This window comes from Oncorhynchus gorbuscha, linkage group LG06, assembly GCF_021184085.1.
Source record: "Oncorhynchus gorbuscha isolate QuinsamMale2020 ecotype Even-year linkage group LG06, OgorEven_v1.0, whole genome shotgun sequence".
NCBI classification, from domain to species: domain Eukaryota; kingdom Metazoa; phylum Chordata; class Actinopteri; order Salmoniformes; family Salmonidae; genus Oncorhynchus; species Oncorhynchus gorbuscha.
The window spans coordinates 66,777,013-66,800,978 of NC_060178.1; the positions used below are offsets into that span (position 1 = coordinate 66,777,013).

The 23,966-nt window shown below is 42.5% G+C and overlaps 2 protein-coding genes across 2 annotated transcripts in view; one reads left to right on the forward strand and one right to left on the reverse strand.

Annotated features, from left to right (window-relative positions):
* Nucleotides 1-12,398, forward strand: part of LOC124038250 (apoptosis-stimulating of p53 protein 2-like) — a 60,793-nt gene extending 48,395 nt beyond the window's left edge. The window contains 11 exon segments of the mRNA XM_046353875.1: nucleotides 3,591-3,701; nucleotides 3,937-4,061; nucleotides 4,274-4,679; nucleotides 7,106-7,531; nucleotides 7,644-7,843; nucleotides 7,845-7,946; nucleotides 9,039-9,176; nucleotides 9,514-9,647; nucleotides 9,858-10,024; nucleotides 10,190-10,389; nucleotides 10,520-12,398. Coding sequence (XP_046209831.1) covers nucleotides 3,591-3,701; nucleotides 3,937-4,061; nucleotides 4,274-4,679; nucleotides 7,106-7,531; nucleotides 7,644-7,843; nucleotides 7,845-7,946; nucleotides 9,039-9,176; nucleotides 9,514-9,647; nucleotides 9,858-10,024; nucleotides 10,190-10,389; nucleotides 10,520-10,561 — 2,051 coding nt within the window. The 3' untranslated portion in view covers nucleotides 10,562-12,398.
* Nucleotides 12,399-18,603: 6,205 nt separating this feature from the next.
* LOC124037225 (zinc finger protein 436-like) lies at nucleotides 18,604-23,257 on the reverse strand. The gene is made up of 2 exons (XM_046351892.1): nucleotides 22,534-23,257; nucleotides 18,604-20,270 (listed from the first exon to the last, which is right to left on the reverse strand). The coding sequence occupies exons 1-2, from the start codon at nucleotides 22,907-22,909 to the stop codon at nucleotides 19,444-19,446; spliced, it is 1,203 nt and encodes a 400-aa protein (XP_046207848.1). The 5' UTR covers nucleotides 22,910-23,257; the 3' UTR covers nucleotides 18,604-19,443.
* Nucleotides 23,258-23,966: the final 709 nt, after the last annotated feature.

The following is a 23,966-nucleotide window of genomic DNA, read 5'->3' on the forward strand; positions in this document are numbered from 1 at the left end:
ATCCGAAACAGTTCAGAACTATTTGTGCATATATTATGATGCCATTCTGTGATGTTTCTGTTCCTTCCACACCCAGAAGCGGCCCTCTTCCGGGGAGCCGGAACTGATTGAATCAGCCCGGTGTCAGACTCGGCCCGGAATCAAAATGAATGACTGCCCAGAATCGTCCCAAGTACATCGGGCTGTTTCAGTCTACCAGAATTCAGCTGACTTTGCTGGCATCTTACCAGAATCCCCCCCAGAAGCGACCCGGTGCAAATTTAATGTATACAAAATTACCGGATTTAGTCATTTTAAATAGTACTATTATACATTTTATACATATAAATTATACCCATCCACAAAAAAAAAACATTTTGTCTTGGAGGAAACACCATACACGTGGTGACCGTGTCAGCGTGCATTCGCCAAGCCTGCCACAGGAGTCACTACAGGGTGATGGGACAAGGACATCCAGGCCGGCCAAACCCTCCCATAACTCGGACGACGCTGGGCCAATTGTTCGTCCCCTCATGGGTATCCCAGTCGCGGCCGGCACGGGTCTCGAACCAGCATCTGTAGAACCGCAGTTTGCACTGCAACGCAGTGTCACAGACTGCTGCGCCACTCAGGAAGTTCCATCCACAAAGTTTTTACTGCTCATCAATTGCCTTGCACAAGTATCAAAATACTAAAACACTACACAGGACTGTTAAAGAATTTCATTTAAATGTTAATTGTATTTTATGATCACAGAAACAATGAGGAAAATGTGGAAAAATAATTAATTGATTAAATGCTAATTAATTATATAAAGCAGCCTGTGTAATCATCTGCCAGAGAGTAGCCCCAATCAGCCCAAGCCCCAAGTAATACATTTGGGCCAGATAACTATCACTGGAATCGGCCTGAGCTGAATCCCTACATCTTAGCCATAAGTAATACTGCCAAAGGCGGCCCAGACTCAGGCCACATAACGTCAGCCGAGTGCTCCGACTCTCAGCCGAGTGCTCCGACTCTCAGCCGAGTGCTCCGACTTTCAGCCGGAATCGGCCCAGATCCACTGTGCTAGCTGGGTTTTGGTCTTCAGCAAGGTTTTTTGTTCGGCTGTTCATGCAAACAAATTTTGGTAGCCGAAGTCTACACCCATTCGTCAGTCATTGGTCAACAGTAGGGATTCTTCAATTACATTTTTCTTGGCATGTGGAAGGAAGCCTTTAGTAGAGTAGTCATTCCTTCCTGTAATGACATACTTATTCCACCAGAGGGGAGAGTAGTGCAAATTGATACGATGGTCAGATTACCCTAGCCAAATTCTACAATGCTTCTGAGTAGGAATGACAAATCCGGTACTATTTTACTCACAAGTGAGAAATGGATTTGACTCAATTGTTGGGCTGAATAGAATACCGGGGGAGATATTGTCCTCAATTTCCATTTCATATTCAGTCAACCGATTATTTCCCATGAGGTCTTTTTAACTCATGAATTTAATTTTCATTCACTTTTTGAATTTACTTAAATGTAAGGAAATTGACCCAAACACTGACAATAAGAGCTTTGATTCAGTCAGGTTGCATAAATGCCACACTAATGACACACAAAACCAGTTAAAGCGCATTGGTTGGTCTTTTTTAATTATCTACAGAATGACTCGGCCTTACTCATGCACTTGAACACTCACTCGTTCAGTCCGCCTTAAAGAACTCCCCTGGTAGGAGGTGTGTGTGTGCAAGTGCACATGTGTCAGGGAGAGGCATCAATAAACATTTATGATATGAACTCAAAACTAGTCATTTCATCTGTCCATCTTTTCCTTTACATGTCCTCTTCAGTGCAAAATGAGGGAAAAACAGGAGTTAAAGTAACAGGTTTTCCCCAGTCTGCCGTGATGTTACATGCAATCACTTCTGCGTGATGAGCCAATATGCGGTGGGTAAGAAAAGCTGAAAATCTCTTCCCAACTATTTTGCAATCTATGTGGCACGGCTGTACATCTGTTGGTCCTTAAATGAAACTGGTGTATATTCTTAGTAATCTGGGAAAAAAATAGGGAGACCTAGGGGAGGAAAGAGGTGAATCTGTAGCCGGTTCAAAACCCTCTAGAGCTTTCCTCCATCGACGGGGAGTGTCCTTGCCTGGCCCCGTCCAGCCATACCTGCACCCCTCACCATGCCCACACTGGGCCCCCTTCTCTGGCCTATAACGGACCGAATCTTTAACACTGCGGTTTGTTGAGAGAGAGAGAGAGAGAGAGAGAGAGAGAGAGAGAGAGAGAGAGAGAGAGAGAGAGAGAGAGAGAGAGAGAGAGAGAGAGAGAGAGAGAGAGAGAGAGAGAGAGAGAGAGAGAGAGAGAGAGAGAGAGAGAGAGAGAGAGAGAGAGAGAGAGAGAGAGAGAGAGAGAGAGAGAGAGAGAGAGAGAGAGAGAGAGAGAGAGAGAGAGAGAGAGAGAGAGAGAGAGAGAGAGAGAGAGAGAGAGAGAGAGAGAGAGAGAGAGAGAGAGAAAATATGTTTGTTATGGAAGAAACATTTTTCTTTAGTATTGTCATCTCTCTTTCTGCCAGATCCCTGTTGTTGTATGTGTTGCTGTGAGGCAATACTGCCTGTTGGTTGAATTAAACGGTGCCTGTTGCTATTCTCCTTCCACTCTGGATTCGGCAGCATTCTAAATGGGTCCGTTGGAACGAACACATTATCTCCAGAAGAAGTGACAGTCTGACAACCATGTGGTTTCGGCTGGCCCGATCAGGTCTAAATCAGTTACTGAGGAAATTAGAAAGATGGAAAGAACTAGCTATTTCTACCACATTATGCGCTCCTGTACTGTCCTAATTCTGCTGAGAAAAGAGAAGATCCTGCCACAGGGTATTCCTATATAGCCACAGGGTATTCCTATATAGCCACAGGGTATTCCTATATAGCCACAGGGTATTCCTATATAGCCACAGGGTATTCCTATATAGCCACAGGGTATTCCTATATAGCCACAGGGTATTCCTATATAGCCCCAGGGTATTCCTATATAGCCCCAGGGTATTCCTATATAGCCACAGGGTATTCCTATATAGCCACAGGGTATTCCTATATAGCCACAGGGTATTCCTATATAGCCACAGGGTATTCCTATATAGCCACAGGGTATTCCTATATAGCCACAGGGTATTCCTATATAGCCACAGGGTATTCCTATATAGCCACAGGGTATTCCTATATAGCCACAGGGTATTCCTATATAGCCCCAGGGTATTCCTATATAGCCCCAGGGTATTCCTATATAGCCACAGGGTATTCCTATATAGCCACAGGGTATTCCTATATAGCCACAGGGTATTCCTATATAGCCACAGGGTATTCCTATATAGCCACAGGGTATTCCTATATAGCCACAGGGTATTCCTATATAGCCACAGGGTATTCCTATATAGCCACAGGGTATTCCTATATAGCCACAGGGTATTCCTATATAGCCACAGGGTATTCCTATATAGCCCACTTTGGCCAGACCCTTTCTAAATCTATTTTGCCTTCCATTGGTTTCAATTGAAAGTATTTTTAGAAAACTCCCCTTAAACCACAACTTCCTAACCACCACCCTCACCCCCCTCTCTCAGCTAAATTGTCAGAGTGGGGCCCTTCTGGACCAGAGCCCAACAGCAGTATTCATGGGTCATCCTCCACACTGCCCAGAATGACCTCTCACCCCAACCCCAACACAGAGCAAGGTAACCACCCCCACACCACAACAACCACACATAAGTATGACTGTAGACTCAACAACATGATGACCAGATATGTAGTGGCCAAATCATATACGCGAACCCACCCAAACATGAAGACTCAAATCGCCATTTCCCTTGAATATGCACTTAATTACTTACACAGTTCAGATATGGTGTTGCTATTGTTTTCCCTGTATGTTTGCATAGTTATGTTTTACACCTGTGTTGTTGTGTGTAGATGAGACTGAGGAGATGAAGAAGGACAGGAGGGTGCGTCCCTTTTCCATGTTTGAGCCCACTGAAGTGCCCACCGCCTCCCTCCGCAAGAACCAGAGCAGTGACGACCTGGTCAGAGACTCCCAGGTCAGAACTGTTAATCTCAACAAAAATGCCCCGTAGCTATTTTTACTGCAGACCCAATGGATGGTGCCCAGAATGTCAGAAAACTGAACATGTATTAAACATGAACACTTAACATCAGGAGTTGTCCTTGATCAGTTGTGTGTGTGTGTGTGTGTGTGTGCATGCCATTCCTCTGTGGTCTAACCAGCTCCTCTCTATCCTCCTTTCCCCAGTCTGCTGCTAAACCCCCAGTTAAGGTTCCCCCACCCGTTGCCAGTAAACCCAAAGCACACAGTGGTGCCCCCTATGGCAAGCCAGGCTTCAACACAGGCACCTTCCCCAAGGCCAAGCCTCCCATCCAGCACCAGCAATCCCAGGGGGGCCCACAGGCCCATGTCTCTCTGCCCCCCTCCCAGAGCCAGACCCTGCCCCTGCCCTCAAAGCAGGACCCCCCTCCGGCCGCCACCGTCAGACCCTTCACCCCAGAGCTGCCTAAAGACCTGATCAAGCCCCAGACCCTGACAGCCAGCTCCATCTACTCCATGTACACCCAGCAGCCCACCCCAGGCAAGCCCTTCCCACCGGCCTTGCAGGGGGCTCTCAACAGGAGCCAGAGCCGTGGCAACGGATTTGTCAGTGGTAAGACTACCTTCTGTTTCCTCTTCTGTTCCTGACTTCATCAGGGCTACTGTCTGTCTGGAGTCATTTGGCTATTTGTCTTAAGACTTTGTCAATCAAGAAAGATGTGTGAACCATGGCTCCAAAGCATTTCACTGAACACCAGAGTACTAGAATTATAGATATACTTCTCCTTAATGCAACCGCTGTGTCTGATTTCAAAAAAACTTTCAGGAAAAAGCAAACCATGCAATAATCTGAGTACGACGCTCAGACGACAAAACAAGCCAAAGGGATATCCGCCATGTTTGAGTCAACAGAAGTCAGAAATACCATTATAAATATTCACTTACCTTTGATCTTCATCAGAATGCACTCTAAGGAATCCCAGTTCCACAATAAATGTTTGATTTGTTCGATAAAGTTAATCATTTATGTCCAAATAGCTCCTTGTTGTCAGCGCGTTCAGCCCAGTAATCCAACTTCATGACGCACGAGCAGACGAAAAGTCCAAAAGTTCCGTTACAGTCCGTAGAAACATGTCAAACGATGTATAGAATCAATCTTTAGGATGTTTTTAACATAAATCTTCAAAAACTACAAACCTCAGATTTCCCACTTCCTGGTTAGATATTTCTCAGGTTATCACCTGCCATATGAGTTCTGTTATACTCACAGACATCATTCAGCCAGTTTTAGAAACTTCAGTGTGTGTTATATCCTAATATTCTAATAATATACATATATTAGCAACTGGGACTGAGTAGAAGGCAGTTTACTCTGGGCACACTTTTCATCCAAACGTGAAAATGCTGCCCCCTATCCCAAACAGGTTAATGCAGGGCCGACAGACAGGTCTATGAAGGCCATTTACAATGGCAGATTTTGTTCCCACCATTTCTGTTGTTAGCGTGCTGTGATGATCATATCTGCAGTTCCACTGGATGGGCGGAAGCCACACTGCGATTCTGGGAGTACTTCCTCAGACTGGCCTAGCAGTCGGTTGGCAAGGACATGTGCAACTACTTTGCATGTGGTTGACAGGAGGGAGATGCCTCTGTAGTTCCCACACTCTGCCTTGTCTCCCTTTTTGAAGATGGTCACTAAGAGCATCCATGAGCTCTTTGGGTAGTTTTTCCTTGTCCCAGATCTTCAGGAGCAGGGCATGTATGTGGCGGGGTGCTAAAAATACAAGAAAGCCCATTGGCCCTCTGTTACCAGAATGCTAACAATTATCACAAACTAATAGAAAAATCACATGCACGCTGTTAGCTAAATGCTAACGAGCGAAAATGAACAAACTTATTGCAAAAATGGGTAAATCCAGTTCCTAAAGTTATACAAGCATAGCTAGTAGCTACCTCATGTCATGTTTGTGAGTGTGGATGGACATTTACAAGTGAAAGTGAATAAGACACATTGTGCAATTGAACAAAGTAGTGATGCATGCTTTTCTGAAGGAAAAGCAGCATGTGTACAGAGGACAAAGGGGAGAAGAACGGAGGAGGAAAAAGATGCTAGTACAGTGGTCACCAAACGGTTATTCACTATCGACTGGTTAATCTTCAAGGCACTCCTAGTCGATCAATAAACATTTCTGTAGAAAAGCCAATGATGAAGGCGTAAAGGCTTGTGCTCTTTTGTCCGTGTTATTTGTGTTTTGCGCTGTTGGCAGTAGGTGCACTTGTTTCAGAAGACCTGCGCACTAGGTAGGCAAAGTGTCCCCATTTTGATGCATTTCATTTGTCTGAAAAGATTCACTCCACCTACCCGGCAGACTGGGAGATCTGTGGCTAAATTGAGTGTGCCTACTGCGCTGATCAATCGAATAGCTCAAATCATGACCTCGGCCACAGCAAAGTTTGGCATATGTGAGATTTCATAACTTTTAAAACCATGACCAGAGAGAGACTGTCAAAGAATACAGCAGAGCTGCTGTTTTTATTAGTGAGTTCATGTCCAAGTTTTTAAATTTTGCAGTCAGAATGACTGCTCATTAGCTTGAAGGGGGTCCCTCGGGGCCCAGCGGTGCTTCTGTTAATGTCGGGAGACTGGTACAAGGGCAGCAACCACATGGTCCTTAACAGATAGGGGCCGGGTCCAGTGGCATGTAAAAACTGTCAGTGTGCCCTTGAGCAAGGCACTTAACCCTAATTTGCTCAAGAGGCGACATACTACTATGGCTTTCCTGTAAAACAACACATTTCACTACACCTGTGTGTGTGACAATAAAACATATCTTTTTCATGTTTTTAATTATTTTATATACTGCCTGGATGATATTCTTAAAAGTTTATTCAAATGTTACATGTTCTCCAACTCTGGTCCTGGTGTGTCATTGTTTATTAGCAGGAAAAAAGGTTGTCTCTTTGTTGTTTTTATAAAGCTTGCTTTAAATCCTAACCGATTCTCTCTGTTTATTTCTGTGTCTCTCTCTGTGTGTGAAGTGTACGGTAAGCCCGTGATCCCCAGCGGAGGCCCCCAGCACCCAGAGAACCCTTACTGCGAGCAGCGACACTCCCCAGACCAGCACTCTGAGGTGGACCACGGGGCCCCCCATGTCCCCCCCACCGAGGGCCAGCAGGGGGAGACAGAGCGCACCCCTCGTCCCCTCAGCCCCACCAAGCTGCTGCCCTTCATCTCCAACCCTTACCGCCACCAGAGCGACGGGGACCTGGAGGCCCTCAGGAAGAAGCTGTACAACGCCCCACGGCCCTTGAAGAAACGCAGCTCTATCACAGAGCCCGAGGGCCCCGCGGGGCCCAACATCCAGAAACTGCTATACCAGAAGACCACACTGGCTGCTATGGAGACCGTCCTCACCACGCCCACCACACCCGAGGCTGTGAAGGAGGAGGGAGGGGCAGGGCCTGGTGTTCCAGGGGCCCAGATTGGTGGGGATAGCAGCCAACCGGAGAGTGCAACACTTGAGGCTTGTGAAGTCCTGCCCCCTTCCCCTAACCTCCTCCCCCCCACTCCCCGCAGAGCACACTCCCCCACCAGCCATCCCAAAGAAAGACCGAGAGGAGTTCACTCCGCCTCCCCATCCGGCCCATCCTGCACCGCGACCTGACCAGCCCCTGTTCCCCGCACCGCCCCCTGTTGCTGCTGTTGGCATGGAGGAGCCCAGTCCACCCAGCCTGACCCCTCCTCCAGAGACTTTCACGGAGGAGTTCCCCCCCTACCCCCCCACCACCGTACCCCAGCGGGGCTGGACAGGAGAGCCTAGGGGAGGACACTCTCAGCATGCAGGCACCAGAGGTCACCGGACAGGTCACATTGCCACCTGTAAGAAACCTAAGTTACACTGTTGTCTTAATGATGATGATACATTTCATTTTAAGTGACATTCATAAACATCAGCTCGCGATCAGACACATTTAACAACAGTAGCAGATCAAACACATCCACTCTACGTATTTCAATTTCTACATTTCCTGCACTTAGTTGAGATCATTTCCACACTGCCACGTAGGGCTGCACGATGTAGGCAAACAATCCAAGCCTTATTTTTAACCAAATGTTGCAATTGCGATTTACAAGGCTCGTCGCTTTACAATCGCGCTCTAGCGACTCCTTGTTCCTCGTGGTCGAGGAACAACAAATGTGCTCCTTGAGTGACGGGACAAGGCTAGGTCTGTGTGAAAAGCGTGAAGTAAACTATAAAAATTGACGTTATACACAACGTACCACATTTAAACAAACATTCATATACCGTTATAGAAGGTAAAGTAAAAACCCAAACCTGTCTGTGCATCACTACCTGTAAATTGTAAAAATACGGTATACTACCCAGTAATAGGTCAGTAATAGGTCCTACCCTAGGAGTGTGGATGAATGGTCTGATCCATTTTTGCCTCCCAGTCCCTGCTCTCTTCCACTGAACCCAATGGGCCCCTGTTAAGACCCAAAAGGGGCCCTTTCTTTCATGGTGCCAGTAATAACCATAATCTGGGTGAGTAATAATCAGGTTACTTAGTGAAACCAGTTGTTTTTTCACTGATTTGGTCATCTCACAATAAGCTCAGTACTGAGCTAGGAGCTGAAGGAACAGGTCACTCATAACATTTCTCTCTTTCAAGCCAGGGTATTCACATTCAATGGATACTCTGGATGCTCGATCGAATCGTTTTTGCAACGTGTTTATTATTCTTTAGCATGGTGTTGCATTGTGGGCCATTCATATGAACTGAGCATTGATTTGGAATGTGGCTCAAGGACCTCCATATATCATCTCTCTATCTGTTTGAGCACAGATGGGACCGGGCACTAGCTAAAATCCGTAGACATTTCCTTGTGAGTGTGTGTCAGTGGCTGTGGGACTTCATCAAGGCATGACATTGTTTGAAAAGTGTAGTCACCTCCGTGTGTCTGTATTAGGGGAAGAGGACCAACCTGCGTAAGACTGGCTCAGAAAGGATTGACCACGGTATGAGGGTGAAGTTTAACCCCCTGGCCCTGCTCCTGGACTCCTCTCTGGAGGGAGAGTTTGACCTGGTCCAGAGGATCATCTACGAGGTAAGACTATGTCTGTGTATGTATAGATGTATACTGTATATTATTCCCTACAGTGGCTCTCTATTAAGGTATTTTGTAAGCAAAGATTTTCATAGACGAACAATGTTTACAAGTGCTTTTTAACAGGCTTGTGTGTAGTGAAGGAACATGTGTAAAGTTGTTTTTGTAATAGCAGGTAGAATGGCAGCTGGTAAACCATCCCTCTCAAAGTGAAGTACTGTGGTCTTAATGTTTGTTTTGTAGTCTTAGCTGATTATAATTTTTATTAAGTGGGTGTAAAATATTCTATGTGTAAAGCGAGTTGTGAAATTGTATCCACCTCTCTCTCCCCTCTCAGGTGGAGGACCCTAGTCTGCCAAATGATGAGGGGATCACAGCCCTCCACAACGCAGTCTGTGCCGGACACACGGAGATCGTCAAGTTCTTGGTGCAGTTTGGTGTCAACGTCAACGCAGCCGACAGTGATGGATGGTGAGTGGACCCTATACTACCAACACCTCTGATTGTGATTCTTATCGCAGTCAGTGACAGGAGTGTTGTAAACTGCAGTCCAACTTGAACTCTTACTTGAAAGTATTTTGGAATATATATATATATTTTTTCTCTTAATATCACACTCCCTTTTCCTCCATTTTCCTCCATTTATCTTTCTTCTTTTCCCTCTCTCTCATTCTCTCTCAGGACTCCGCTGCACTGCGCGGCCTCCTGTAATAACGTGCAGGTGTGTAAGTTCCTGGTTGAGTCCGGAGCAGCGGTGTTTGCTATGACCTACAGTGACATGCAGACGGCAGCAGATAAGTGTGAGGAGATGGAGGAGGGATACATCCAGTGCTCCCAGTTCCTCTACGGTTAGTAGCTCAACATATCTACTGATCCTATAGCCTTGAGTGTTATGTCTGGGGAAAGTTTGTGTGTATGCGTGCATACATCTCTGTGTGTGTATGCTTTGTACATTTTTGTATGAGTGTATGTGTCCTTGCTCTGCTAAACCCTCTTTCTCCTCTTTCCTTCAGGAGTGCAGGAGAAGATGGGCATTATGAACAGGGCCGTAGTCTACGGCCTGTGGGACTACTCCAATGACAATTCTGATGAGCTGGCGTTCCGCGAGGGTGACTGCATGACCATCGTTCGCCGGGAGGACGAGGACGAGATCGAGTGGTGGTGGGCGCGCATGGGCGACACCGAGGGGTACATCCCTCGGAACCTTCTGGGGGTGAGTCCCAGTGTCACAACTGAGTTTCCTCAAGTTAAACCTTACTGAATAACTTTGCATTAAGAGGTTCATTATTGTTTGATAATGTTCCAATGTATCTAATAAGCAGTATGTGTATCTTTCTCAACAGCTTTACCCAAGAATCAAGCCCAGACAGAGAAGCCTGGCTTAGACCGGCTCATCCTGAACTGGACACGGTCTGCATCTTAGGCTATGTTTACATAGGCATCCCAATTCTAATATTTTTTTGACCAGTCACATCAGATCTTTTCACATCAGAACTTTTTCAGAGCTGATCTGATTGGTCAAAAGACCAAATGGTGAAGACAAATGCCTGTCTAAATGCAACCTAATTGGTCCACAGTAGCTTTCGCTCCTCGTCTCCTCTCCTCGTCTTTCTCTGCTTCATCTGCTCTGACCTGTCATGTCACGATGGGTACTAGTAATATGTTAGAAGGTTCCAGGGTAATTTGATCTCACTTTGCCAGCTCTTTCACATCCGTGAGGATGGATGAAATGAGGCAAGGGAAGGGAGCCAGTCGAGACAACAATTGATATGGAGATCCATGCAGGCTTTAACAGGACTTTACAAGGACAGGCCAACAATCACATGAAGAAGCGTTGAAAGACCAAACCACTTGAAGGATTTTAAACTGACCTATGAACACTACTTGTCAGGCGGGCCTATAACCACTGACTCTATGGCCCGACTGTGGCACTTTTATATACCAGCAGAAGAGGTTTTCCACGTGTATTTTTCAGACCACTATGTGTGTATAAGGCACTAAAGGCATTATGTTTCTCTACATGTTAGTCATATTATTTTCAGGTCAGATTTAAGTATCTGCAGTTATATTGATCGGAACTCTGGGGATAAATGGAACAAACAGTATTTTTATGTAGAAAGGTGATTTTTACACTTCTAAAACAGTCTTTCAAACTGTGTTTTCTTCTGGGTTAATATTTAATTTGAACCCTGTTAGAAAGAGCTGGAGCTGAAGAGAGTATTAGGTGAGTGAATGAATGAGTGTAATGTTTGGTGATGTGTGACATTCTGTCTGAACAGTTATTCTGTTACCTCGACAATCCCTGTGGGGGCTCGGTCTGCTTGTCATTTCCTGTTTTTAGTGGCCGTGTCCCTCTGTGCAACTAAAATGTTTAACCCATGTTTCAGCATTGACCCTACTGTATTGGCAAGTGTGTGTGTGTGTGTGTGTGTGTGTGTGTGTGTGTGTGTGTGTGTGTGTGTGTGTGTGTGTGTGTGTGTGTGTGTGTGTGTGTGTGTGTGTGTGTGTGTGTGTGTGTGTGTGTGTGTGTGTGTGTGGCGCTATTACCACTGTTCAGCTTATCAAATTGGGGGGGGTGTATAATGCTAATGGTTGGCAAAATTTAGCCTATGCCACTGTTGATTTAGCAATTGCTATTGACTCTTGTTCTTTTATGATGCCAATATAGCCTGTGATATGTTTTCTATGTGAGCAGATTATTAGCATCGCTCATTATGTTTCTCTACACTGGCTTTATGGTTGAGATATAACAAACCTAATAGTACTGCGGTTGTGCTATTGTCACAATGAGCATTCCTCTGAAACTAACTCACTTGTCGAATCCATGTTTTCTGTTGCTGAAATGATGTCCACACAATTCATTTGGACCATTTAGCCATGTAGGAAGGATGAGACTAAACTTCAAGAGACATTTTTCACCTGTTATACCTGTGTAGCTTTTGATTGAAGAGTAAGAGATGGCAAAAGATTCATGGTTACAATGGCAGACAAGGATGTCTTTCTTTCAAATCTCTCAAGCAGGTTTAATTGAATGAAAACTCGGTTAATCTGCTCATTCATAGTAAGGAATTCTGCATCAACTCGCCTCCACCCTTCCCACTGTCTTACTCAACAGATGTATTTATTTTTGTTACCTTAATATCATTTCTTTTTGTCTCGTCAAAACTATAACCTCACGTGGAGAATTGTAAACATTTACAATAAAAATACTTTGCAAACTAATGGCTGCGACTGTGTCTTCTAGACCCGGGGCCATATGTATCAAGCGTCTCAGAGTAGGAGTGCTGTTTAGGATACATTTAGTCTTTTAGATCACCATGACCAAGATTCCATGGACAGGGGGGGGCTGATCCTAGATCAGCACTGCTACTCTGAGATGCTCGATGCATACGGTCTCAAAGTTGTGTGCTACCATTAGAATGATTCTATCCTCTTTTTGTGAGATGAAATAGTGCTCTGCATTCTTAAAAATATGTAAGTATCTTAATCGCCTGTGAATTGGTTCCAGGTAAGACTATTGTTATAGAAGTTTACATGAGATATGAAGCAGTGGACTACATAAACTTTAGAATACACAGGAACACTGAGCTAGTGCAGGCTGTTATATACTGAACAGAAATAAACATGCAATAATTTCAAACATTTTACTGAGTTACAGTTCATATAAGGAAATCAGTCAATGGAAATAAATTCATTAGGCACTAATCTATGGATTTCACATGACTAAGCAGGGGTGTAAACAAATTAGTGCACAACATTTGAGCGAAATAAGCTTTTTGTCCATATGGAATATTTCTGGGATATTTTATATTAGCTTATTAAACATGGGACTAACACTACATATTGCATTTCTATTTTTGGTCAGTTAAGTTTTTCAGATAATCAAAAATAACAATCTGCCTTTGTCTAGAATACCTCCTCACTGGTAACAATTAAGCCAGCAGAGCCTGCGCAATGAAAAAGAACAAGATTGGTACTAATACATTTCTGCACCTTACCCTTTCACCTTAACCCTACCCGTTCTATTCTTCTTCTTCTTATTATTATAATATATACCAGTCCTCCCAGATCAGTAACCCCAAAAGACGTAGGTACTAGGGACTGAAATGGAACTGGGCCTGGGTTTGTCATTTCGAGGGACTTCACTCTCTGTTAAGCTGCTGCCACCTGCTGGAGAGAACAAGACCACCTGAATGAGACATGAGTCCCGCTAAAATCCAAATTTTTCTTTCTACATAAAACGGTAATTTTGTCAGTAAGACTCATCAATTCATTCAGACTACAGGAGTATAGACCGAATGACAATCGCTGAATGTCATTCCCGGTAATACTAGGCTCATACATAAAGCATCCTCCAATCAGGCTGCATAGGCATATGTTTCCTCCTTAGCTAGCTTTAATGGCTAGACGCTGAAAAAAAATACATACCAAATATATGTACTGTCTTAATAAACAATTTCAACCGCCATTTTTGGATTTTCAGAAAATGTAGGATGTTGAACTTCCTTGCGTATGTATGAACCGGTCCATGGGGGATATGAGTGTATTATCAGGAATGCACATCAATCCTAGACGATGGGACGATTATGAGATAAGTGTTAAATCGGTATGCCGCAAAGCCGGGAGAAGAGGAATATTGGGACAGGGACATGAAAAGGTGGATTTCGAAAGAGGAGGAAGAAGTGTTCGAGGAGAATTAGGAAAGCAGAAGTTGAATCTGAATTTGATGAAAATTACGATAAAAAGGGAGATGATGTGTGGAAGAAGACTGCGGTCAAGTACAGACAGAGTGAGATGTCCGCCAGACCGAGCTCTGGATGTGAAATGAAAGTGAATGAGGGAGATTTAATTACACTTTGGAGAGTGACTTTTAAACAGTTACAGTTTAATGGCAGTGATAAGAGAAAACGGAGAATGGATCAACAACATTGTCATTACTCCACAATACTAAACCTAATTGACAGATTGATAAAATGGAAGCCTGCACAGAATAAAACTATTCCAAAACATGTTTGTATTTCACCTTTATTTTACCAGGTAGGCTAGTTGAGAATAAGTTCTCATTTGCAACTGCGACCTGGCCAAGATAAAGAATGCATCCTGTTTGCAACAAGGCACTAAAGTAATACTGCAAAAAATGTGGCAAAGCAATTCACTTTTTGTCCTGAATATTAAGTGTTATATTTGGGGCAAATCCTATAAAACACATTACTGAGTACCACTCTTCATACTTTCAAGCATAGTGGTGGCTGCATTTCGTTGTTGGTATGCTTGTAATCGTTAAGGACTGAGGAGTTTTTCAGGATAAAAAGAAACGGAATGGAGCTAACCACAGGCAAAATACTAGAGGAAAACCTGGTTCAGTCTGCTTTCAACCAGACACTAGGAGAGGAATTCACCTTTCAACAGGACAAAAACAGTGAACAAAAGGCTAAATCTACACTGGAGTTGCTTACCAAGAAGACAGTGAATGTTTGTCAGTGGCCAAGTTACACTAAATCTACTTGAAAATCTATGTCAAGACCTGAAAATGGTTGTCTAGCAATGAACAACATACAATTTGACAGAGCTTTGAATAATTTAGGAAATAATAATTTGCAAATGTTGCACAATCCAGGTGTGGAAAACTCTTAGAAACATACCCAGAAAGACTCGCTGTCAAAGGTCCTTCTACAAAGTATTGACTCAGGGGTGTGAATATTTATATACATGAGATATTTCTGTATTTCATGGTCAATAAATTACCAAACATGTCTAAAAACATGTTTTCACTTCGAGGTATTGTGTGTAGATGGATAAGAAAAAAACAATTTAATCAGTTTTGAGTTCAGGCTGTAGCAACAACATGTGGAATAGGTCAAGGGGTATGAATACTTTCTGAAGGCACAGTATATAGACAATTTCACAGTACCAGAGTAAACGCTGAGACTCACGTCATGGGTCCTTGATCCGTACTAAACAGAGATGCATAATTATGAATGCCCTTCTCTTCATGGTGATGTGTCCTGAATAGGTACACAAATGTAAAACCATTTTATATCCTCCTTTTGCATGTTTAGGTCCTTCTGTAGCTCAGTTGGTAGAGCATGGCGCTTGTAACGCCAGGGTAGTGGGTTCGATTCCCGGGACCACCCATACGTAGAATGTATGCACACATGACTGTAAGTCGCTTTGGATAAAAGCGTCTGCTAAATGGCATATATTATTATTATATTATTCTACACACTGGCTATTATTGTAGTAACAGGACCAAATCTGTACCAATCATAGACATCTATGTTTCACAAGTTTGGCCATCACAGCAAAGTAAATTAGAGTTCAGTAGAGTACAGTAAAATAGAGTAGAATATTTTATTGAATCTTTATTTTGACAAGTAGTCATGCTGAGACCAAGGTCTCTTTTACAGTACAGAACAGTAGAGAAAAGTACAGTAGTGCACAGTAGAGTACAGTACAGTAAAGAGTATAGTTCAGTACAGACGAGTAGAGTATGTTACATTATACTGCACTACTCATGCGTGCTCTAGTCTTCTGTACTTAAATATACTCTACTTTTTACTGAATTGTACTCTACTGTACTGTACTGTAACTGTGGTTTGTGAATACCCGTTGCGTCCAATTCAGTTGCAGTCATTCAGTTACAGATTTTTCGGTCACTCTGTTACCAATTTTGTACCAGAATGACACATTTGAATCACTTAATAATTCATAAACAAAATTGTTATCAGTAAAAACACGAGCTAATTCGATGGTCTATCTATCTTTACTTCTGTGAAATCCTCCCTCGTGAGGGACATAAATTAGAGAATATCTTAAAAGATATGTGTGTTTTTGGTAACACGACACTACGCAATATTTCTTAAACTTACAGAAGGAAAATAATTGATGCAAAATTAAATATAAATGTTGATATTAAGTTGGCCGGGGCCTTTACTTCAAAATGTTTTGAGGCATTTCTAATACCCCCAAAATATAGACTCTTCGCTTTCATTTGACACAAAATTTGATATGCTCCTATAAACTTCATGTTGGTGCTCATGGGTCCTTTTACATAGAAATCCCCATAAAATAAACATTGATTAGTGGCTAACACAAAAATATTGCATTTATTTATATTCAGATAAAAATACTCCAGTATTCAAATCCTTTTTTACAATCAGCACAAGTTCTCTCTGACATAATATTAATGATGGGAATATACATGAGTTAGTGAATGTTTTTCATGTAAACTTTTCAATGTTATCAGAACAAATCAAATCGAATTGTATTGGTCACATACACATGGTTAGCAGATGTTATTGTGAGTGTAGCAAAATGCTTGTGCTTCTAGTTCAGACAGTGTAGTAATATCTAACAGTAATCAAACAATTCTCCAACACTACCTAATACACACAAATCTAAAGGGATGGAATAAGAATATATACATATAAATATATGGATGAGCGATGACCGAACGGCATAGGCAAAATGCAATTGATGGTATAAAATACCCTATATACATATGAGATGAGTAATGCAAGATGTGTAAACATGATTAAATTGGCATTATTAAAGTGACTAATTTATTTATTTATTAAAGTGGCCAATGATTTCAAGTCTGTATGTAGGCAGCAGCTTCTACTGTGCTAGTGATGGCTGTTTAACAGTCTGATGGCCTTGAGATAGAAGCTGTTTTTCAATCTCTCGGTCCCAGCTTTTATGCACCCGTACTGACCTCGCCTTCTGGATGGCAGCGGGGTGAACAGGCAGTAGCTCGGGTGGTTGTTGTCCTTGATGATCTTTTTGGCCTTTCTGACATTGGGTGCTGTAGGTGTCCTGGAGGGCAGCACTCCACCAATCAATCAGGCCTTCATGGTAGAATGGCCAGACGGTAGCCACTCCTCAGTGAAAGGCACATGACAGCCCGCTTGGACTTTGCCAAAAGGAACCTAAGGACTCTCAGACAATGAGAAACAAGATTCTCTGGTCTGATGAAACCAAGATTGAACTATTTGGCCTGAATTCGAAGCATCACGTCTGGAAGAAACCTGGCACCATCCCTACGATGAAGCATGGTGATGGCAACATCATGCTGTGGAGATGTTTTTCAGCGGCAAGGACTGGGAGACTAGTCAGAATCGAGGGAAAGATGAACGGAGCAAAATACAGAGAGAGCATTGATGAAAACCTGTCCAGGGTGCTCAGGGCTGGGGTGAAGGTTCACCCAACAACAGGAAAACAACCCTAAGCACACAGCCAAGACAACGCAGGAGTTGCTTCGGGACAAGTCTCTGAATGACCTTGAGTGGCCGAGCCAGAGCCCGGATTTGAACCCGATCGAAATCTCTGGAGAGACCTGAAAATAGCTTTGCCATGACACTCCCCATCCAACCTGACAGAGCTTGAGAGGATCTTCAGAGAAGAATGTGAGAAACTCCCTAAATACATGTATGCCAAGTAGACTCGCGGCTGTAATTGCTGCCAAAGGTGATTCAACAAAGTACTGAGTAAAGGGTCCTGAATACTTATGTAAATGTGATAATTCAGTGTTATTGTCTTTCAGAACATTTGATAAAATAAAACATTTGCTTTATCATCATGGGGTTGTGTGTAGATTGATGAGGAATTAAAACAAAAAAATCTATTTTAGAATATTACTAACATAACAAAATCTGTAAAAAGAAATGGGGTCTGAATAGTTTCAGAATGCATTGTATAATACCGCATGGTATGGCCACTGCACCACCCTCGATCGCAAGGTACCACAGAGGGTGGTGTGGATGGTCCAGTATTTCACTGGGAGCAAGCTCCATGCCATCCAGGACCTCTATACCAGATGGTGTCAAAGATCCCAGCCACCTAAGCCATAGACTGTTCACTCTGCTACCGTACAGCAAGGGGAACCAGTGTAAAGTCTGGGACAAAAAGCCACCTGAACAGCTTCTAACCCCAAGCCATAAGACTACCGAACAGTTCATGAAATGGCGACCCGGACTATTTGCATTGACCCTTTTTTGCACTAACTCTCTTACACCGACTTTATGCACACTCACTGGAATGACACAGTCCATTGAAACTCAATAAAATAAGACCGCGGGAGGCCGTTCAAACTGACATTCAAACTGACATACTCCATATTTTGTTCATGTTTCAAAAATAAATAAAATACAGCTGCATTTTTAAGTCCGCTTTATACAATTTGATTTCATGTGACATCAACAAAAGCACAATTTCTCAGTCAAAAATATGTGATAAGTGTGGGAGCAGCATATGCGTTTTCTCATGAACTTGAAGTCCATTTGATGTGATATATTCCATCCCACACTGGGAGCAGTGGTAAGGCATCTCCCCTGTGTTTATTACATCATGCTCTTTTAGGTTCACTGGGTAAATATAATTCCACACTAACAATGTTTTCATCCAATATTTTTATGCGAGTAAAGTCATGCCGTATAAAAACAAATTCAAAACAGATGTGATAGAAACAGGGAGTGTTGGTACAATTTCATAAATGCCGATGGACAACTTGTTCGTTCAACTTGGTGAGATTTTTTGTGTCTGTAAAATGAACTACGGAACAATTCTAGTGAAAACACTTATGCACAAATATTGATAGAATAACCATTATGTCGAAGCAAAGTTGCAGTGACATATGTTGTGCGGTCCTCCCATCACGACTTCAAAAAACATGCAATTTATTAAGCTACACATGAAATAAGTTATGATTGTATTCCCATGGTGGTGAAAGTGCATGGTGATGAGCTTGATGCTGTCCAATAAATATTGAGTGTCTTAATTTGTATGCTGGCGACATGATGATCAGTGCTTGGCTGCCAATTGACAAATAAATATGATCTTGAGATAAAAATGGGATGGAAACATTAACTTTTAAAAATGTATTTGGTAGGCCTAAAATTAAAGTTATACGACTTAGTGCTTTTTATGTGCACTATGTCATCACGTATAGCTTTTTATTTGCAACAAGTCAGTTTGATGGAAATGCACCTCTGTTGGGAAAATGTGAATATTTTCATGCATATTTCTGAATATTCGCATGAAAATCTGTCACAAATTGGATGGAAACCTAGCTACTGGGAGCATTGATACATTTTCTCTCTCGTGTGGATTATTTTATGTGATTGCAGTTGCTTTAAACAGATACATTTCAATCCACAGGAGGAGCAGTTGAAATAGGTTTCTCGCTTGTGTGTCTTTGCTCATGTTGTTTCAGTTTCCCTAACTTCTTAAAACTCTTTTCACAATGAAAACAGTGGAATGGCTTCTCTACTCAGTGTATCCGTTCATGTTTTTTCAGGTTACTTGATGTGGAGAAGTGATTTCCACACTGGGAACAATGGTAAGGCTTTTCTCCTGTGTGTGTCCTCTTATGTGACTTCAGGTACCCTGCTTGGGTAAAACCCTTTCCACACTGAGAGCAATGGAAAGGCTTCTCCCCTGTGTGTATTCTCTTATGATCTTTTAGGTTCCCTAACTGGGTAAAACTCTTTCCACACTGGGAGCATTGGTAGGGCTTCTCTCCTGAGTGTATTCTCTCGTGTTTTTTCAGGCTCCCTAACCGAGTAAAACTCTTGCCACACTGGGAGCATTGGTAGGGTTTCTCTCCTGAGTGTATTCTTTTATGTTCTTCCAGATGCCCTAACCGGGTAAAACTATTTCCACATTGGGAGCATTGGTAGGGCTTTTCACATGAGTGTATTCTTTTATGTTCTTCTAGATGCTCTAACCAGCTAAAACTCTTTACACACTCAGCACATTGATAGGGCTTCTCTCCTGTGTGTATTCTCTCATGTTTTTTCAGGCTCCCTAACCGGGTAAAACTCTTTCCACACTGGGAGCATTGGAAAGGCTTCTCTCCTGAGTGCGTTCTCTCGTGTGATTTCAGGGACCCTGATGAGGAAAATCTCTTTTCACATTGGGAGCAGTGGTAAGGCTTCTCCCCCGTGTGCATTCTCTTATGTTCTTTCAGGTGCCCTAACTGGATAAATCTCTTTCCACACTGAAAGCAGTGATGTGGTCTTGCTGGTTTGGACGCCTCTGGGTCTGGTTCCTCTGAGGGACTCGTCCCACTTTCAGAGTAAGAGCCTGGTCTCTCCCCTGCCAAAGTAAAACAGAGTATTTAGTTAAACAGAGGGTCATTCCATGTCTTTTCAGCAAGCCATGTCGCCCACCATCTCAGATTGTTCTGAAATCGTTTCTGTGCAGATAAGTTTAGCATTCTTGAAACATATTTTTTTTTAAAATATAATTTGATCTCTGAGAAACGAGCCAAAGCTATTGTTTTTTCACCCAAAGTTGCAAAGAAAATGTGATGATCCATTTAATAAACACAAGAGACAAGCAAAATGGATAAAAGGGTGTGGTGGCAGTAGAAGGAACAGTAGCCTCTAGTGTGCAAAACATGGTACTTTCAAACATATTTACGGTAAAGAATGCAAGCAACTTCAATGGCTAATTTCTCTGAACAGAGGGAAAAACATCACCAGATTCACAGGGGATACATTACGAAGGTTGAAAAGGCAATACTTCAAGCTGCAGCTCCATACTACTTGTCAGAGACAGAGAACTGATACTGTATACTGGTTGTTGGGGGAGGGCTATTGATCATTTTATTGGATTCCTCATGTCTTACTCATTGTCCAAATCAGATGTTAGGTACTATATTTATTTAAGATTACAAGATAAGAATCGCATAAATTAATATGGCCAATTTGTGTGGAATCAATCTGGGTGCAATCAATTAGCTGATCGTGGACTTTAGGAAAAAGCAGAGGGAGCACGCCTCTATCCACATCAACAGAACTGCAGTGGAAAGGTGGAAAGCTTCAAGTTCCTCGGCGTACACATCACTAACAATCTGAAATTGTCCACCCACACAGACATTGTGGTAAAGAAGGCGTAACAGTGCCTCTTCAAACTCAAGAGGCTGAAGAAATTCAGGTTGGCCCCTAAGACCCTCAGAAACTTTTACAGATGCACAATTGAGAGCATCCTGCCGGGCTGTATCACCGTTTGGTACAGCAACTGCACCGCCCATAACCGCAGGGCTCTCCAGAGGGTGGTACGATCTGCACAACACATCACCGGGGGCACATTGCTTGCCCTCCAGGACACCTACAGCACCCGATGTCACAGGCAAAAAGATCATCAAGGACATCAACCACCCGAGCCACAGTCTGTTCACCCCGCTATCGTGCAGAAGGCGAGGTCAGTACAGGTCCATCAAAGCTGGGACCAAGAGACTGAAAAACAGCTTCTATATCAAGGCCATCAAACTGTTAAACAGTCATCACTAGCACATTAAAGGCTGCTGCCTATAGGCATAGACTCGAAATCAGTGGCCACTTTAAGGAATGGAACAATAGTCACTTTAATGATGTTTACATATCGCTTTACTCATCTCATATGTATATACTGTATTCTATTCAACTGTATTTAGTCAATGCCACTCCAACATTGCTTGTCCTAATATTTCTAAATTCCATTATTTTACTTTTAGATTTGTGTATTGTTGTGAATTGTTAGATTCTACTGCACTGTTGGAGCTAGGAACACAGGCATTTCGCTACACCCGCAATAACATCTGCTAAATATGTGTATGTGACCAATAACATTTGATTTGATTCCTCAGAGATCATATTATATTTAAACAAAATAAATGGTTTTAGGAATGCTAAACTTGTCTGTTTCTAACTGCAGAAATGGAGTCAGAACAATCTGAGATTGTGGAGGTCGAAATCCTATTTCTTGTGCTTTTTTTAAGGTGGAATGACTCCAGAGAGACCAGGGTTGTGTAAACGGAAGCAAACAGACCGAAATGGGGGAGGAGGGGGGGCAACTACCTGATCTTGTCTAATAAGAAATGCTTGTTTTCCTTTTAAGTTGCAAAACGTTTTGCTACGTTGTGCACTAATGAATATGACCCTGAATGAAACATTCATATGATAAACCTGTCTTCCTGTGAAGTTTAATCCAAATCAGATTCCTCAATAATCTGAGTCCAAGTTTTTCACTACGACAAAGATAAACTGCAACAGATGAAAACCACGTCTGGTATTGGCTTTATACTAACACGTAGCATGTGTAATATTCTATGAACATCACCCTCGTTTTGGTACATAGAAATTAAACTAGTATGAATAAACAACTATTATATTCATACAGTGTGCAGGAATTCAAATATGATAGCTACCTTTATCATAGAAAGCATAAAGTGTTATTTTGTATGTATTTGATACATTGTTATGTTTTGTTGGTGGTCCCCACTCTTTGTAGCTTTAACAAAATAGTACAGTAAAACGTCAGTAGAATGACAATTTAACCCACACATTCAACAACTGCAGTCTGAGACAGTACTTACTGGTGCTAATCAGATCGCCAGTCTCCTCCTCCAATGTGACAGTAATCTCCCCCTCTTTCACTCCAAAAACGTATTCCTCTTCCTTCACTGCGACAGGCATATCATTCTCTTCCTCTTTAACTCCAAAAACGGCAACCTCATATTTATTTTCCTCTTTTTCTTCTTTCACAGTAACGACCTCCTCTTTCACTCGGAAAGCTTCGTCCTCTTCTTTCACCGCAACTTCTTTCTCTTCTTCTTTCACTGTAACGGACTCACTCTCTACCTCTTTTTTTACGGTGACGGCTTCTTCTTCGTTCTCCACTTTCACGATTGTTTCTTTCGCCGTCCAACAGACCTCTTCTTTAGCAGGCGGGTAGTACATTAGTGAGCTCATGGTCGATGATGTTAGTTAGCTAGCGACTAGCCTAGTTCTACTTTAATCCGACAGTTAAATTAGCTGACTAACAACAACAATTGCAATCAAATGGGGCAACTAGTAGATAAAACGGAAATGTTTCAAACACAGTGGCTAATAATCATCGAAAGCGTCTAAATAGCTCCAATATTTCGGGTATGTTGGCTAGCAAGCTACCTAGATGGTTGACCAGATTTAGTTGTTGTTGAAGAATCGTCCCGTCCACTAGATTATACGTCAGACTATCAGCATCGCCTGAAAGACGCACATTGCCATCTGCTGACTAGAGTGGGTAACGCAGTAGGTAATTTATATGTATTTATTTTCTGACAAAAAGTGTTTCATTAAATAAAATTATTATTTGGAAACGTACAAAATGAAGCAAGTGTTAATCAGTCCTGAGTTATGGATGCAACGACGAGAAGAGTAAGACAATTCAGACTATTGAGGTGAACAACAGGAATACCCAGCCAGCAGTAGCGGATTATAATTTTTTCCTATATTGTAACGTCTGCTTCCAACTCACTCTCTCAAACACGTAGATCCCCTGAACGCAGCTCACTCTCCAGATCCCAAATCACCTGAATTCTAATCACCTGTTCACACACCTGTATGTCATTATCACACACTATTTAATTCAAAACTATCATACACGGGAGGATCTTCTACCTACAGTATACAGTATTTGGCTACTATTTATACACTTTTTATAAAACAGAACATCACTTTTTTAAATAAAAGGACATCAAATAGCCTAGCAATAAGGGGGAAAAAAATGTTGTCTTGTGGATATTTATTGCCACAATTTACTGTTGAACTCAGCGGGTTTTGTCTGGCTAGTAACCTACACAAATAGGCTTCAAATGTTTTCACCACTACCTGTAAAGGTCCAGGTTGTGGGTCCGACTATTGCGCTGCACAACATTTTAACTACACCAGCGATAAAGGACTGTTGATATGCAACCACTCAACTCAAACCCGGGTTCACCATGTATAAACGAAATCGCAAACGGCATTTTTTGTTCAAATCTGCCAA